At 39.1% G+C, this 15,348-nt stretch overlaps 1 protein-coding gene across 1 annotated transcript in view; it reads left to right on the forward strand.

The window, feature by feature from the left end:
* Nucleotides 1-486: 486 nt before the first annotated feature.
* Nucleotides 487-15,348, forward strand: part of plcb1 (phospholipase C beta 1) — a gene marked incomplete at both ends in the record, with an annotated part of 20,893 nt that continues 6,031 nt past the window's right edge. Inside the window, 21 exon segments of the mRNA XM_080036880.1 lie at nucleotides 487-585; nucleotides 2,758-2,835; nucleotides 3,589-3,660; nucleotides 4,139-4,279; nucleotides 4,372-4,451; nucleotides 4,776-4,829; nucleotides 5,494-5,569; nucleotides 5,998-6,098; nucleotides 6,959-7,122; nucleotides 7,688-7,834; nucleotides 8,708-8,865; nucleotides 9,390-9,472; nucleotides 9,562-9,646; nucleotides 9,736-9,901; nucleotides 10,476-10,531; nucleotides 12,089-12,185; nucleotides 12,351-12,435; nucleotides 13,974-14,098; nucleotides 14,411-14,565; nucleotides 15,190-15,249; nucleotides 15,251-15,346. Coding sequence (XP_079893006.1) covers nucleotides 487-585; nucleotides 2,758-2,835; nucleotides 3,589-3,660; nucleotides 4,139-4,279; nucleotides 4,372-4,451; nucleotides 4,776-4,829; nucleotides 5,494-5,569; nucleotides 5,998-6,098; nucleotides 6,959-7,122; nucleotides 7,688-7,834; nucleotides 8,708-8,865; nucleotides 9,390-9,472; nucleotides 9,562-9,646; nucleotides 9,736-9,901; nucleotides 10,476-10,531; nucleotides 12,089-12,185; nucleotides 12,351-12,435; nucleotides 13,974-14,098; nucleotides 14,411-14,565; nucleotides 15,190-15,249; nucleotides 15,251-15,346 — 2,178 coding nt within the window.

Here is a 15,348-nt window from a genome sequence, read left to right on the forward strand (position 1 = left end):
CTCATCCCTCCCCCATCTGTGGGAAGCTGGCGTTGTGCGCATGTCGCCGATGAGTCAATTTGTGGAGGCAGTGCGCACACACACACACACACACACATATCCTGTCTCCCACGAAGGCATCTGTTTCAGTCTGTCTCTCTGTGAGATGCAGCACCAACATAGGAGAGAGGGGGAGACCAACAGAGGGAGGGAGGGATAAGAAGAAAAAAAAGGAAAGACAGAGCACAGAGAAAAATAGGAGAGAGGACTGAAATGAAAAAGTGAACAGAGAAAAGGGGAAGACAAGTGCAGCAGAGAGGACACAAAAGCTGAAGAGGAGAGGATGCTGCTACAGCTCAGTATATCTCACTGACTTCTGAGGAGTTTGGGCTCCAACAAAAAAAAACGAGATGCAGCATCCAAGTGTCTGAGCCTGAGCATCTCCAATCCAGTTTGCATGTGTTTGTATATGTGTGTGTGAGAGTGTGTTAGTGTGTGTGTGTAGCCATGGCGAGTGCTCAGCCGGGGGTCCATGCGTTGAAACTCCAGCCTCCCTCCGTCTCTCACACGCTGAAGAACGGAAGCAACTTCATGAAATGGGACGAGGTAAGGAGACTGATTTTTACTCAAGTATAGGCTCAATGCATAAAACCAAAGCTCTATCATTTTATTTGGCTTTTTAATTTAATTACATTTTTAGGCTTTGATTTTTGTAAAATATAAGCCTATGAATATATTTATATAGATATATATATATATATCTATATATACACAGTATATTGGCAATATCAGGACATAATCATTATTACGCCTAATTAAATCGAATTGGAGTGACAGAAAAAAGGAGTAGGAAGAGGAGGAATTGTGCAATGTTGTCAGATGTGTTTACTATGTGTTTGATTGAGCTTTGGCAGTAAATACCTGTGGATGAGATGCCAGCAAGACGGAGAGGAGCTGTGTGTGTGTGAGAGAGAGAGAAATGCAATTCTGTTAAATTTCTCTATTGCCACCTGTTGGTATGGAAGCCATTGGTATGCATTTACTGTACTGCGTGTGTGTGTGTGTGTTTGATTTCAAATGTGTATAAAAACCGGGCAGATGTCATCCTATGCTGTGATGTGCACAGTTACACATAATTATAGGTATTTACGGAGTTGGATGTGTTTGATTGTGTGTGTGTGTGTGTGTAGGTGATGGTATGCATAAGTCCAGGCTCCGACTATGAGAAACGTGCTGTCAGGTTGCCTTGGTAACTGGCATGGTTACCACCACCAAAACAGATCTGATGAATGTGAGAGAGAAAGGATGTTTGTTTGGTGTGTGTGTGTGTGTGTGTGTGTAGATCAATGTATTGAGCCGTATTATGTCATGAATCATACTGGCGAAGGAGCTTATCCAATATAGTGTTCAATATATTCACTGTGATTGAGCTGTGTGTGTTTCTGTGTTTCTGTCTTGATATTTTAATTTACATGTATAGCCGAGCTTTTTGAAAAATAGAAATTGGTTGCTATGCCAACGTGTGACAACCGGGATTGAGTTTACATATGTTGAGCTTTTTACTTCTGTTTTTTTTATTTTTATTATAAGTTTGAACGTAGGCTGTACTACTAGCGTTTAAAAAAACATGCAAAACAATTAAAACAGAACTTTAAATGAACAGAAATTATTTTAAAATATTTTTTCTCACAATGTTTAAAGGCATACAGCTGGTCCCCAGCTGAACTTTAAATGTGCTATTTACAGTGTGCTTTTCTATTTCTATTAACAGTATAGTAGGATGTTATTTCAGATTTTTTTTTTTATTAAATATCACTGGCTCAGACGTGTCAGATTCATGATATCATTTGTCGTTTGGTCCAACAGCTTAAAACAATCAAATAACATTCCGAAACAAAAGTCTATCACACTTTGAAAACTAAAGCTATGAAGGTCCAAAGTATTTAACACTGGAGACCTGGGCTTGCATCCTTTCTCACTGCAAGAGTCATAATGGTTTTATGTTAATTATGCAAAAAAAATCCTAAACCAAATCAGCAGTATTTGTTTGCCATGACAATAATCTTTGCCCAACTTCTACATTTCATTTCCCAGTGCTTAACCGAAAGGTCAAAGGATTAGAAAAGAGCCATTTGGAAAACAAACGAAAAAATACAGATGTTTTCTTACATAAATGTATCATTATTTCTGCCAAGATTTGAATGAAATAATTTCAAACAATCACTCTGTTTATAATAAATTCAATTATTTTGCTGAGTGCACCACTTTTACCCTGTAAGTAGCCTGTAATGAGATTAACTGGTCCTCTGAAGGTGCTTCACATCAAGTGCAAAGGCTTTTCAAACATCAGGACAAACAACAGCTGCACTGCCTGATTCCACCTGCAACCAATTACAAACTGTCATGGTGGGCTATTATGACAACAGGGACAATAATTGGATGCCATGACAACTGTACCTAACATTTAATCTATAGCATGTAAGATTGACACTGTGTCCAAACTTGCCCTATATTCCACTCACTCACCCTGTGCAATTTAAAACAAATTTTAAGTTGACTCTGAGTCTGCAATGAGATTCTGGACATGTATGACTCATAATTCATTTTAGTTTAACAACATTGACTGTTGCATAAGCGTGATTTATACTGAAATGACAGGGAAAAGTGGTCCATTCCATTGTTGAATTGTATTTTTCTCTCTGCATGGTCACTGTTTTTTGTTTTTTTGCAGTGCAGAAAATTTTTGTTATTTGATTTGAAAGCTGTGTTTCTCTTCAGGATCCGTCCACGGTGACTCCAGTGACTCTTCACGTGGATCAATATGGATTTTACCTTTACTGGACTGAGCAGAACAAGGTTGAACACACATTGACATACACACAGACATGTTCACTGTCATAAGTCACCTCTACATCTGTATGCCTTTATTGTTAACTAGCCCGATGATGAGCAATTAAAAAATTATAATAAAGGGAAAAAAAGCTAATCCAAACAAAATAGTTAAAAGTGCAATACTTCCATCTGAGATTAAGTGGAGTAGAAGTTTAGAGTGACATTAAAATTAAACATGTAAGTGAAGTACAAATTTATCAAATCTGTACCTATATTACATATAGTCTAGAAAATAGTTATCTAATCTACCACCATGTAGATATTGTTAAACATTTCATTGTGTATTCCTTTTAAAATACTGTCAAAGTTACCGACACAGCAGTTTCACACCTCAGATGATTGTTTTCAGTCATTCAGTATTATGTATTTCTATTGTTCATGAAATTGCAATATACAATTAAGGAAAAGTTGCCATAAATATACATGAATTGTACAGACATAGCACAATAAAAGGCTTTAGGAACAACTGGATGGGTTTTGCACGTAGCAAGCATATAGTCAGCATGTGGCCATTTACACTAACACACACACACACACTCCCCAGGTGGGCTTAAATCCGTAGCAGGAGACAGGATGAAGCATTTACCTCAGATAACAGCTGACTCTCTCTCTCTCTCTCTCTCTCTCTCTCTGTGTGTGTGTGTGTGTGTGTGTGTGTGTGTGTGTGTGTGTGTGTGTGTGTCTCTGTCTCTGTGTCTGTGTCTGTGTTTTCTTTAGGAGAGAGAGTTGTTGGACTTGACCCTTGTAAAAGATGTCAGATCAGGGAGGAGCACTAAAGCACTACCTAAGGTATCTATCATCGGCCTCCATTCACCTCGTCTTGACCTTTCTCCTCTCAGTGACATCTCAATAACTGATGTATTAATGATGCAGTTGTCGGTACCGCAACATTTCCTGTAGGCTACCTTGTTAGCATCGAAATATACCTTAAAGTACCAAAAGTGTAACAAATGATGAATGCATAAAGGCCCAAAAAGAAATTGCTAATATTAAGTTTAATTATAATTATTTCATTGCATTAGATGTGTTCAATACTTTAATGTTGCAGTATGACTTTTTATTCTGCTGGTCAGCTTGTAAATTTCCATCGGTGGATCAATTAAGTGTTGTCTCTTTGTGTCTCAATGTATTACTTTCAGTAGCATACAATTTATCTGTTGATTATATTCTGTAATATGAATCTGAATTTGATAAACCCCGACTCCCAAGCAGCATCACCCCTCCTCTGTATCTAGCCCACAGTGTTTAATCCTGTGTGGTCCAATAGGAGGCCAAGCTGCGGGAGCTGCTCGAAGTGGGGAACCTGGTTGGCCGGCTGGAGAACCGCATGGTTACCGTGGTTACAGCCTCAGACCTTGTAAACGTCAACCACCTCAACTTCATCGCCTCACAGGAGGAAGAGGCAAAGGTACTGAGATCACTGCACTGAGGAAGAGGAAGATGGTGGTGGTGGTGATGATTATGATGATGATGATGATGATGGGGTTCTGATTTATGTAGGTTTGGTGTGAGGAACTGTTTTGTCTGTCTTCCAACCTGCTCAGCCACAATCTCAACAGAGACCACAGTCTGTTGAAAGCGTGAGTACACACACACACACACACACACGCACGCACGCACACACACACGCACACACACTTTACTTTTATACAACCCGGGATACGGTGTACCATATTATCACCTAACCCTACTTCAGAGTTCTAGGTTTTTCAACAAGGGCACAAAAGCCCACATACCTCCAACACATGTTGCTGTCTAAAACTGAAGGTGGTTAGGCTAAAAAATTGATGATTGATTGATGATAATGATGAGTATTCCTATATATTCACTGTTACATTGTATATTAGACTCTTCGCTGTGAGGTCACTGGTCTGTGGATCTGTTTTTTACGTTATTTATTTCAGGTACGTCAAGTTAACTCTCCAACCGAACACAGAGGGGAGAATCCCTGTCAAGAAGTGAGTTCCTGATAATTGTGTATTACCTTCCTTAATCTTTAATCAATGGTTCTTCCTGTCAGTATTAAATGTGAGGCCCGTGTGATACAGCAGATGATTGGGGGTGTGTGGAAATAGCCCAAAAGAGTCTGCAGAGAGATACGCGCACAAACTCAAACTTTGCTCTTCCCTGTCCCTCGCTTCCTAAAAATACACTTAATTCCATGTGCACTTGGGAAAGCAAAAACAGGGACAGGATTCATGAAGGTGCTTAATTCAGCACTGACCTGGTAATCAACCACTTGGCAGAGCATGACATGGATCATACAGTAATGAAGGGGAACTGTATTTTAGAAGCAAACCAGGATGCAGAATGAAGGTCAGTTGATAATCTTTGTGGTGGAGTTTTTAAATAAGGGAAATTTTTTTGGGGATAATGAAAAGTAAGGCCATTCATATATCTGTTATGGGAAAATTAGTTAAAGGGAATGATTAGAAAAGTAGGAGGTTTGTGGAGGACAGACAAAGTGTCTAGTTAGACGAGGATATTTGGGGGAGATAATTAGAGGTAGACATCTGACAGCAGGGAGATATTTTAAGAAGTTAAAATATAGGTTACAGGTTGGTACCATGTTGTAGTTAAAGAATGAGCTGATAATGGTGTTGTGCATTTTGTCTTTCGCAGCATCGTTCGACTGTTTTCTTCAGACAGAAAGAGAGTAGAGAATGCCCTGGAGAACTGCAAACTTCCCTACAGCCGGGTAAACAAAACCTCACAATAGTCTGTTGTCATTATAAGTGGCAGTAAACTGTAGATTCATATTCATCTTCTTCTATAAAAAGACACACCATTTTTTCAGATTTGTACTTATTTCTCATCCATTTTATATTTGCTTTCGAGACTTTTGTCTGATGCTTTTAGTCCAGGGTGACTCAAAAAAAGATGAGCTCAAATATCTGGGGCATCAAGTTTTCAATGCAGCCACTGAAAGGCAGAGCGAGACGTCTCATATTGAATATGGAAAGAAAGACGTGTCAGTGTAAAACAATCATCAAGAAACTAAATTGATCAAAACGGAGGATAAATGGTTGGAAAGATTTCCAGATAGGAAGTGGATTAAACAAAAAAACAATGTCTTTGACTCTATCGTGTGGTAATGTTCATGTCCATGTCCTGTATGTTGGGTAGGGTGACAGTATCAAACTGGAGGACTTCACTCTTAATGTCTACAAGAGCTTTTTGGAATTCCTGTGTCCTCGCCCTGAGCTTGGCAACATCTTCAAACAACAGTAAGTATTTTGAAAAACCCTTTGCGTTATTTACAACTACAGCAGCTGACCTCAGATCAGGTCATCGACAGTTTTAATGTTGAACGAGGTTTCTCTACAAAATAAGCTCTCTTTTTTTTAAGTGTGTCAGTTTTTTGCCTCAGGCCAACTTTCTTCGATATGTGAAGAATGATTCATCTTCTGTCCCACTTGTGCTCAGTGGAGGATTAAAGAGAGAGGCTGTGTCTTCATCTTCAACAGAATAGCTCTCCTATGTTCAGTAGCGTTCAAAGCAGGCTTGCAAGTACAGTACATTTTCATTATTGATTACTCAAGCTATTTCTTTTCAGTTAATTAATTAGTCTTTAAAATGTCAAAATAAGAAGCCATTAAAAGCTATCCGATTCAAGTTGGCAACTTCCACCCAATCATTTATGTTAACAACAGTCAATAAATACAAAGATATTAAGTTTGTGTAAGTAAGTGTAGTGATGATGTAAGAAAGAAGAAATCATACAAATAATTGGAACAAACATACAACGACTAATTGTTTCACCTCAGCAATTTGTTTGTCAAACTCTTTTTGAAAGTTGAATATTTGTGCAGGAAACAAGCTTTAATTTTTGTGATTAAGAGATATTTAAATTATAGTTATGATTAACATGATCTTAAGAACATATCCTATTACATTAAAAAACGACTTTGTTTTCTTTAGATCTTGAGATAATGACATTAAAAATATTTCAATGAATATGTCCCTTCTCGGCCTCTGTACATTGCGACTATACGCCCAATACAGAATACTTTGGTACATTCAAAGGATCACATTAAGATGTGTTGAGGGTCTGTAACCTCAGCCCTGACCCTGCTCTGCTCTGTAGAGGAAAGAGTGATGGGACAATGTCGTTGGATCAGATGACAGAGTTCATCAACAACTTGCAGAGAGACCCGAGGCTGAATGAAATCCTCTACCCGCCACTCCGTCCAATACAGACAAACGCTGTGATGGAGAGGTACCAGCATGACCAGGCACAGCTCAAGCAAGGTGCAAACACTCACACACACACACACACATACGCCTCTTTATCCTCGGGTTATCATATCTGTTATTTTTTCACTACAATCCCAAATAGCCTTGTTTGATCGCAAAATGTACTTTTATTTGTGTACACAGCTTGATACCAAAATACTCCCACGGTACTCACATTTGTGTGGGATCCAGCTGGAAGAAACGTTGGTGCCTACTTCTAATCCAGCAACACCTCTTACATGATTTGTTAGATGTTCTAAATGTGTGATGTTTATGTAAATATAGTTATATAACATAGAAATACCATCAAGGCGCATTTGCTCATGCTGACACTTAAACCTTTTTTTGTTTGAATTTGTTTCTTACATTTATCTCCAATGTGTGTGTGTGTGTGTGTGTGTGTGTGTGTGTGTGTGTGTGTGTGTGTGTGTGTGTGTGTGTGTGTGTGTGTGTGTGTGTGTGTGTGTGTGTGTGTGTGTGTGTGTGTGTGTGTGTGTGTGTGTGTGTGTGTGTGTGTGTGTGTGTGTGTGTGTGTGTGTGTGTGTGTGTGTGTGTGTGTGCGCGTGTGTGTGTAATGTAGGCGTCATCTCTCTACAGGCATTCTCCAGTTATCTGTCCAGTGATGAGAACGGTGTCATCCCCCCTGAGAAACTGGATCAGTCTGAAGACATGAGCTTCCCCCTGCCTCACTACTTCATCAACTCATCACATAATACATACCTGACAGGTAAAAGTGAATTTTAAGCAAATTAATGAATGAATAAAGTTGAATAAAATTAATAAAATGTAAACATTGTAAATCAATAAATATCCTTAACCCCAGGACCTTAGGGTTCCAGAGGATTATTGAAGCCAATTTAATAAATAGCTATGATCAAGACCATTAAGAGCTTTGAAAACCATAATTTTAAAATCAATTTGATCCAATATTTTGCATTAATGCAACAATGGCTGTTTAATATTTGATGGGAGCATGTTTAATGGAGAATCTAACTTTTTAATGGGAAAACAACAGCAGCCTCAAGGATTTGGTTGTTGACATCCAGCGATGAGTTTAAGAAAATCTAAACTGACTCCAGCACTTCTATTAATTCAGTTCATAGCTGATAGGAACAGCAGACAAGGGAAATTATAACCAATGTTACATATTCAGTTTTGTATTAGTTATGACTCCAACACTAACAAAATCTCTCAACAAAGCAAAATATAATTATAGTATATTCTTATACTTTTATCTTGAGAAAAAAAAGGCTGTTTTGAATGCACCATCAGGGTACTGACAGTGCACTGCATTTTGCCATACGTTTCAATGTGAACACATTTACGCACTCAAAATAGCGAGTGTGAGTAAAGAAATCCACCATTTTAGACATGTTATTTGTTACCAGAACCAGAGATGGCCTTTGAAAGTGAGATCATAGGACGCAACAGATCCAATAAGTTTATCGCCTGTATCAAGGAAAGTGACTTTTCCCTAGTATACATGATTATCTTTACAACCTATTATATATATTACAGCTCTATGGGGACCAGAGGTAGCTTTGTAGTTTAATCTATCATAATGTCTTATTTCATGCTTCCTTGTCTTTTTGCTTTCAAGCGGGCCAGCTGGCTGGCAGCTCCTCAGTGGAGATGTACAGACAGGTTCTTCTGGCTGGATGCCGCTGTGTAGAACTAGATGTGTGGAAAGGACGAACTGCTGAGGAGGAACCTGTCATCACACACGGGTTTACCATGACATCAGAAATCCCCTTCAAGGTTTGAGCACATTGATGGTTCATTTATGGGTTTGTTTGTCATTGTGCAGCTTGAAATTTATTTTCTGTTGAACATACAGTATTTAACGCACCACTGTATGTAGATGTTCTCACATGGTTCCTTATTTGACTGAATCAAAATGCTACTGCTAGAAAGCAGCATGTCAACATGAAAGAACACATTTGATCACATGGTATCAGTGGTTGATTACAAGTGCCACAGATTTTGGTGTCTCACACCATCCATCAGCCTCTTCGCACATTTCACCCTTCTGTTGGGAATTCTAATAAAGACAAAAAAAATGTTGTCTTCCAAAGTCTGAGGTCATGTGGTACATTTTATTCTGGTTGTTCATAAGCTGCCGTCAATGTCCTAAAATAATGTGTGTTTTTTTCTTTTTAAGCCTCACCGAAAACTTTGATTTCCTCCTGCATATTCTATTACTTCTCTTTGTTTTTTGTTTTTATGTTCTACATAAATGTTGAACTAATTTTCTTGGTGCTGATTTTAATTTTGTATCACAGGAAGTTATTGAAGCTATTGCAGAGTGCGCCTTCAAGACGTCACCTTTCCCCGTCATACTCTCCTTTGAAAACCACGTGGACTCGTGAGAATCACATTGTTTATTCAATTGATTTATCATGTCCATTGATCAATATGGATGGATAACAATGTGTCGATCTTTATGTCTGTCAGGTTAAAGCAGCAGGCTAAAATGGCTGAATATTGTCATTCCATCTTTGGAGAAGCGCTGTTAATTGACCCTCTGGACAAATACCCTGTAAGTAACACACACACACACACAGACAAACTCAACCGCAAAATGTGTGTTCTTGAGTAAATACCACCATGGACCTTGTGTGTTTGTAGCTGGAGCCAGGCGTCCCCCTACCCAGTCCTCAGGAGCTGATGGGAAAAATTCTCATCAAGAACAAGAAATCCCACAAACCCCCCAATAACACAGACACCAAAAGGCTGACCGACCAACCTGCCAATCAGAGCAACGACCCAGTGTCTCCTAGCAACAACACAGGAGGTGAGACACAAAGACACAAGGACTTTTGTCACTTGACTAGAAATCCATGTGAAACAAGTGTGTCTGGAGGTGTGCATCACTTTTCCTGAAACACTTTGGGGGTTGTGATCTACTTGCAGTGTGTTTTATAAATGCTGCACATTTGTTGTCAAATTGTCAAAGATGTTTTCTGAATTTACTTGTTTTTTTCTGAAGTTGCAGAACGTTGAGCACTCAGGGCCACTGTATGTATCTCCTCTGGAATTAAATGTTCTACATAAATGTGATTCATACATTCTGGACAAAAACAATCGTACATTTCTACAAAACGAAAATAATAATTATTATTATTTATCATATTGCTGTGTTGCGTCTGGCTGATTGTTGATATCATATCTGATAACCCAAACTTCTCCCATCTCTAACCCTGGCTCAGGACTTTAGGTTTACTACGGTTTGAAACCCAGTAACCGATGTAATGTTTGCCTCGTTCTAATCAGATAATCAGTTATCTTGTTTACGTAGTGTTAGCTGAAAAGTAAAAAGGATGAAAAGGGGATGAGGATGAAGACTTGTTTGACTTTAATTTTAACAGAGATGGAGGCTGAGAGTGAGGAAGATGATGATGACGAAGATGATGATGGTAAAAAGGTCAGTTGGTGACGTCACGTAAAGCTGAGGGACGCTCGCCCTCGCTGCTGTCGCCATTTGTTTATGTTTACAAGTCCTGTTTATTTTTTTATTTTTTTTGTTGATTATTCTTTATAACACCATTGTCATTGTTGATCCTGTTATTGTTGTTGATGCTGCTGTTTTGTATTTTATTTTCACTGTTTGCCGCTGTTTGGTTCTCCTGCTGTCATGTTTTTTTTGTTTATTCTTAATGTGTACTGTTGTTGCTGTCCTTGTCCTTAGTGTTTACACTAAGCCATACAAAAAGTATGGTTTACTGTTAACTGGCTTGATTGAGTTTTGATCAAAAGACTCCTCCAACGATTAAGCTAATCGTCAGACTCTCGATTGACATTTACTGTAAAATTCAAAAAATTCAAAATAAATAAAATGTATATCCGAATCGGTGCAGCTGATTGTGTTTTTTTCCAACACATTCCTCTCCCTTGTCAAAAGCTTGAGCCTACATTACCCACAAGGCAACCACAGACTGAAACATCCTGTGTTTCCCAGACAAAATGATAGTAATTCATTTCATATGTATCGGCACCTTTAAAAACAATCAAGGTCACCTTACATGGAAGGGTTAAGAAAAGAACAACAAAAACCCTTAAAAAGAGATCAATTAATGGGATGACTGTGAATGACTCCACATAGCAGTGGAAATGTATGTAAGATTTACGGAAAATATGGCCAAGAGGATTTAGATGATACTCAGAAGGGGCCCCAGGACAAGGCCCTGGGGAACACCGGTATTGACGAAATGGCTGGGACTTGAATGTTTTGATTTGGATAAATGTATCAAAAATGACTTTGCTTGACAATCTCATATTACCAATAGGCTATTATTAATCTTACATAGTCACATAAAAATACATTACCTCATCACGATGCATCCTGCGGTCTCTCTTTCTCTTGCTTCATAAACAAATGACGCACCGACCTGAACTTTACTGAAAGTTCCCTGTAGTCACTTAAAGGGATTTACACAACTTTTCAAACACATGCAGTTAGCAAACGTTGATGAGAATCCTTTACAGTTCATCTTACACTAACCGATAAGTTATATGTGGTGAGAATAAGAAGAGACACAATCTGGTAAAACAAAGAAGCTGCTGATGAAAATGTCCCTGTTACCATCAAAAGAGAAGAAACACATCAAACAGAACAGACAGGTGTGTTGGGCGATGAAATACAGGTTCACTTTAGAGAAGAGAAGACAAACGACCAATACAAACTCAAACCACAAGGAAAGATGATAGAAAATAGACCCATTGTGAGATGTTTCAGTGAGAGAGGGTTAGTGTGTTTGCAAAGCTGTGTGTATTGATTAATGTGTTGTTGGAAATGGTGTTACTTTTCAGTCTTGATGCGTTTGTGTGACTGTTCATTGTCAGATAATGATACTGTTTTTTTTTTGTCATTATTCACTGAAAATGCCTATATATCCAATCTGTTGGAGTTCATTGTATATCTGTTGAACCTGTAAACCCGCATTTCAATATGTAAAATGTATTCATGTTTAATTTATTTCAGGGCTCAGCAGAGCGGGAGGCAGTGGCTACAGAGGAAATGTCAACTCTGGTAAACTACGTCCAGCCAACCAAATTCAACTCTTTTGAAGCCTCCAAGAGTAAGAAAACACTGACAGACACTTGTTCTACTGCACTTTTAAGGACATACGCACATACTTTTACCTTTGTCTAATGCAGTCTGAATACAACATTTGTCTGCACATATTAATTAATTGATATATATTGATACGTTCTCCTTAACTGTGTGTTTTCCGTATGTTAAGAGGCAGCCCGCTGTTACACCATGTCGTCTTTTGTGGAGACCAAAGCTTTGGAGCTTCTCACAAAGTCACCAGTGGAATTTGTGGAGTATCCTTGGCAACAGTTAAAGTAGCTGCACCAGGCCATGGCAAAAGCGTCTTTTACTATATGTTGTTTTTCCTCTTTCCTCTTTTGGGGCTTTTCTGTTGTTGATGTTGTTGTTGTTGTTGTAGAAACCTACATTCTCAATCCGTGTCTGTACCAGTGTGTACCAGGTATAAAACATTTAGCTTGAAAACCGTCCACTCCAAATCATCAGTGTCTCTGGTTGTACTATGTATAGGTATGTGTTTGAGTGAAATGAAAATGTGTGTATAATTCTGTAGACTACTGAAAAAATTTCTCTCAAACTACCGTCCAAATACTGTCATTTAGAGCATTTCCAAGAATTAATGTGGAGATTCAGATTTAAGAAAAATGTGGAGTGGTATGAGAGCTGTGTGATGTTATAAGTGTATTAGTAGTTGTGTTTGGAAGAGCAGCAGTACATTAGTAATATTTATACATGAACATATATTTCCACAAAATATTACATGCAAAAACAAAAACAAAGACATAAATCGTGTGTGACGGGAAGATGTTCTGCAGTTGCCTTTTTTATCTTTAAAATGACAGCTGAATCTCGCTAGCCTGGCTCCGCCCGCCTACCTACTTCCGCTCAATTTTCATTTCCCTTCAGTAGTCAGTCTAGCCTGGTCCAAGCAGACCATCATAGTTCATTGCATTTGTACAGAAGGTCTGGAACTGCTCTATTGGCAAACGTTCACTCACTTGGAGGCGGGTGTCTGTTGAAGTTTAAAACTATTGGATCTGCCCAGTGCCACTCTGGATCAGCCAACCAATCGCATAACGTTTGGTTGTGACGTATGTCATGAGCCGGCTTCTGACGGTGCGTTCCAGTTGTACTGGGAACTCGGAAATTTCTGACTTCACTACATATTGTAGTCTATGGATCTACCGGTACCTGGCAACGGTAACTAGCTAGAGCCTAAAGTTTAGTTATTTGGATGAGAAAGGTTGTAGGCGTCCATACTTTTCCGAGCAGATGCACCGGAACACTGACAGGTCGGAACCCTGAACTACCAAATCGGAAATTTCCGAGTCCGAGTATAAAGGAACGCAGCATTCAACTAAAACTGGCGTGATACTTTGACGTCATTGTTCTCAGCCACTCGCTCTGTTTGCTGATTGGACCGCCAAAAGTCTGGCTGGAGAAGGAACCCATGAATACACTGCAGCCCAAGACTGACTACTGAAGTGAAATGAAAATTGAGCGGAAGTAGGTACGACCAACGTCACGACCAAACGTTATGCGATTGGTTGGCTGATCCAGAGGAGCACTGGTCAGATCCAATAGTTTTAAACTTCAACAGACACCCGCCTCCAAGTGAGTGAACGTTTGCCAATAGGGCAGTTCCAGACCTTCTGTACAAATTAAATGAAGTACGATGGTCTGGTTGGACCAGGCTAGAATCTTGCAGTATGATGGGGAAAAAATGTGTATGACTAGTAACTCTGTAGTCTAATAAGTGTGAATGTGAAAGAAAATGCCTTTCCGTGTTGCCCCCTAACATTACATTAACCAGATATAACAAATCCCAGCTGAGTCGTATCTATCCAAAAGGAACCAGAGTGGACTCCTCCAACTTCATGCCTCAACTCTTCTGGAACGCTGGCTGTCAACTGGTGGCTCTCAACTACCAAACTATAGGTGAGGCCTCCAGTCAATTTTATTTTACTGATGTTGACTCTATTTGGAATATATTTCAGGAGGAACCTGTCTGAGTTTTATATTCACAATGGTGTACTTCCCATTTTTTTCCCCCAATGAACCAGAATAGTTTTATTGTTTTTTTACTTTTACTTTGTGCTTAAAATCATTCAAGCCTTGGAAATTTGCAACATCGGTCAGATAAAAGTGTATTTGGTAAGGAAGGGAACTCTTCCAAATCACATTTTATCACAGTTTTATGGATTTTTGTGTTTACAGGGCACTAAACTTAATTTAAGCTTCTTGTTCCAGATTTGTCCACGCAGCTGAATCTCTTTACGTTTGAGTACAATGGTCGGAGCGGCTACAAACTGAAGCCCGAGTTCATGAGAAGACCGGACAAACACTTTGACCCCTTCGCTGAAAACACAGTGGATGGCATTGTGGCCAATACTCTCTCTGTCAAGGTAACAGCAGTAATTTGACTATACTGTAGTGTATATACTGAACCTCGGAGTCCTGCATCCCTCAAGGAAAAGGGTGTCGCTTGATATTTCATTTAAAGGTACGGTGTGTAGAATTTATTGGCATTTTTCGTTAGAAATGGAATATAAAATTTGGTTTTAATTAGTGTATAATCGCTTGAAAATAAGTTTTATTAATTCTTTAGAATGCGCCATTTTAAATGATAAGTTGTACCACCACGATTAACTGCAGTTGCACAAAACGGACAAACTTAATTTACACCTTTCATATATAGTGGGGTGTCCGCTGGAAATGTTAGAAGAAGAAGTACTGTAGAATGAATAACTACATAACTCTTCACCTCAACACTTGATATCGTGGAAAGATTAAGCTTAAGTAATACTAGCTTCTTGTTCTTGAAGGCCACACTAGCCCTATAGCTCAAATTCTCCAAACGGGATGGAGACGGAGCGTTGCAATCTAGAGTCTCACCACTAGATGCCACCAAAATACACCTTTCTTACACACGGTATCTTTAAACTCTCTCTACTGTAGTAGGCCTATATGTGTGTGTTTTCGTAGTAGACAGACATGTTTGCATCAGTCAGTCTGTTTGTGTGTCATAGGTGATTTCAGGCCAGTTCCTGACTGAGAAGCGGGTGGGTGTGTATGTGGAGGTGGAGATGTTTTGGACTTCCCGCTGACACCAGGAGGAAAGCACTGAAGACCAAAACCTCTCAGAACAACAACGCTGTCAACCCAGTGTGGGACGAGGAGCCCATCGT

This window comes from Ammodytes marinus (assembly GCF_949987685.1).
Source record: "Ammodytes marinus genome assembly, chromosome: 11".
NCBI classification, from domain to species: domain Eukaryota; kingdom Metazoa; phylum Chordata; class Actinopteri; order Uranoscopiformes; family Ammodytidae; genus Ammodytes; species Ammodytes marinus.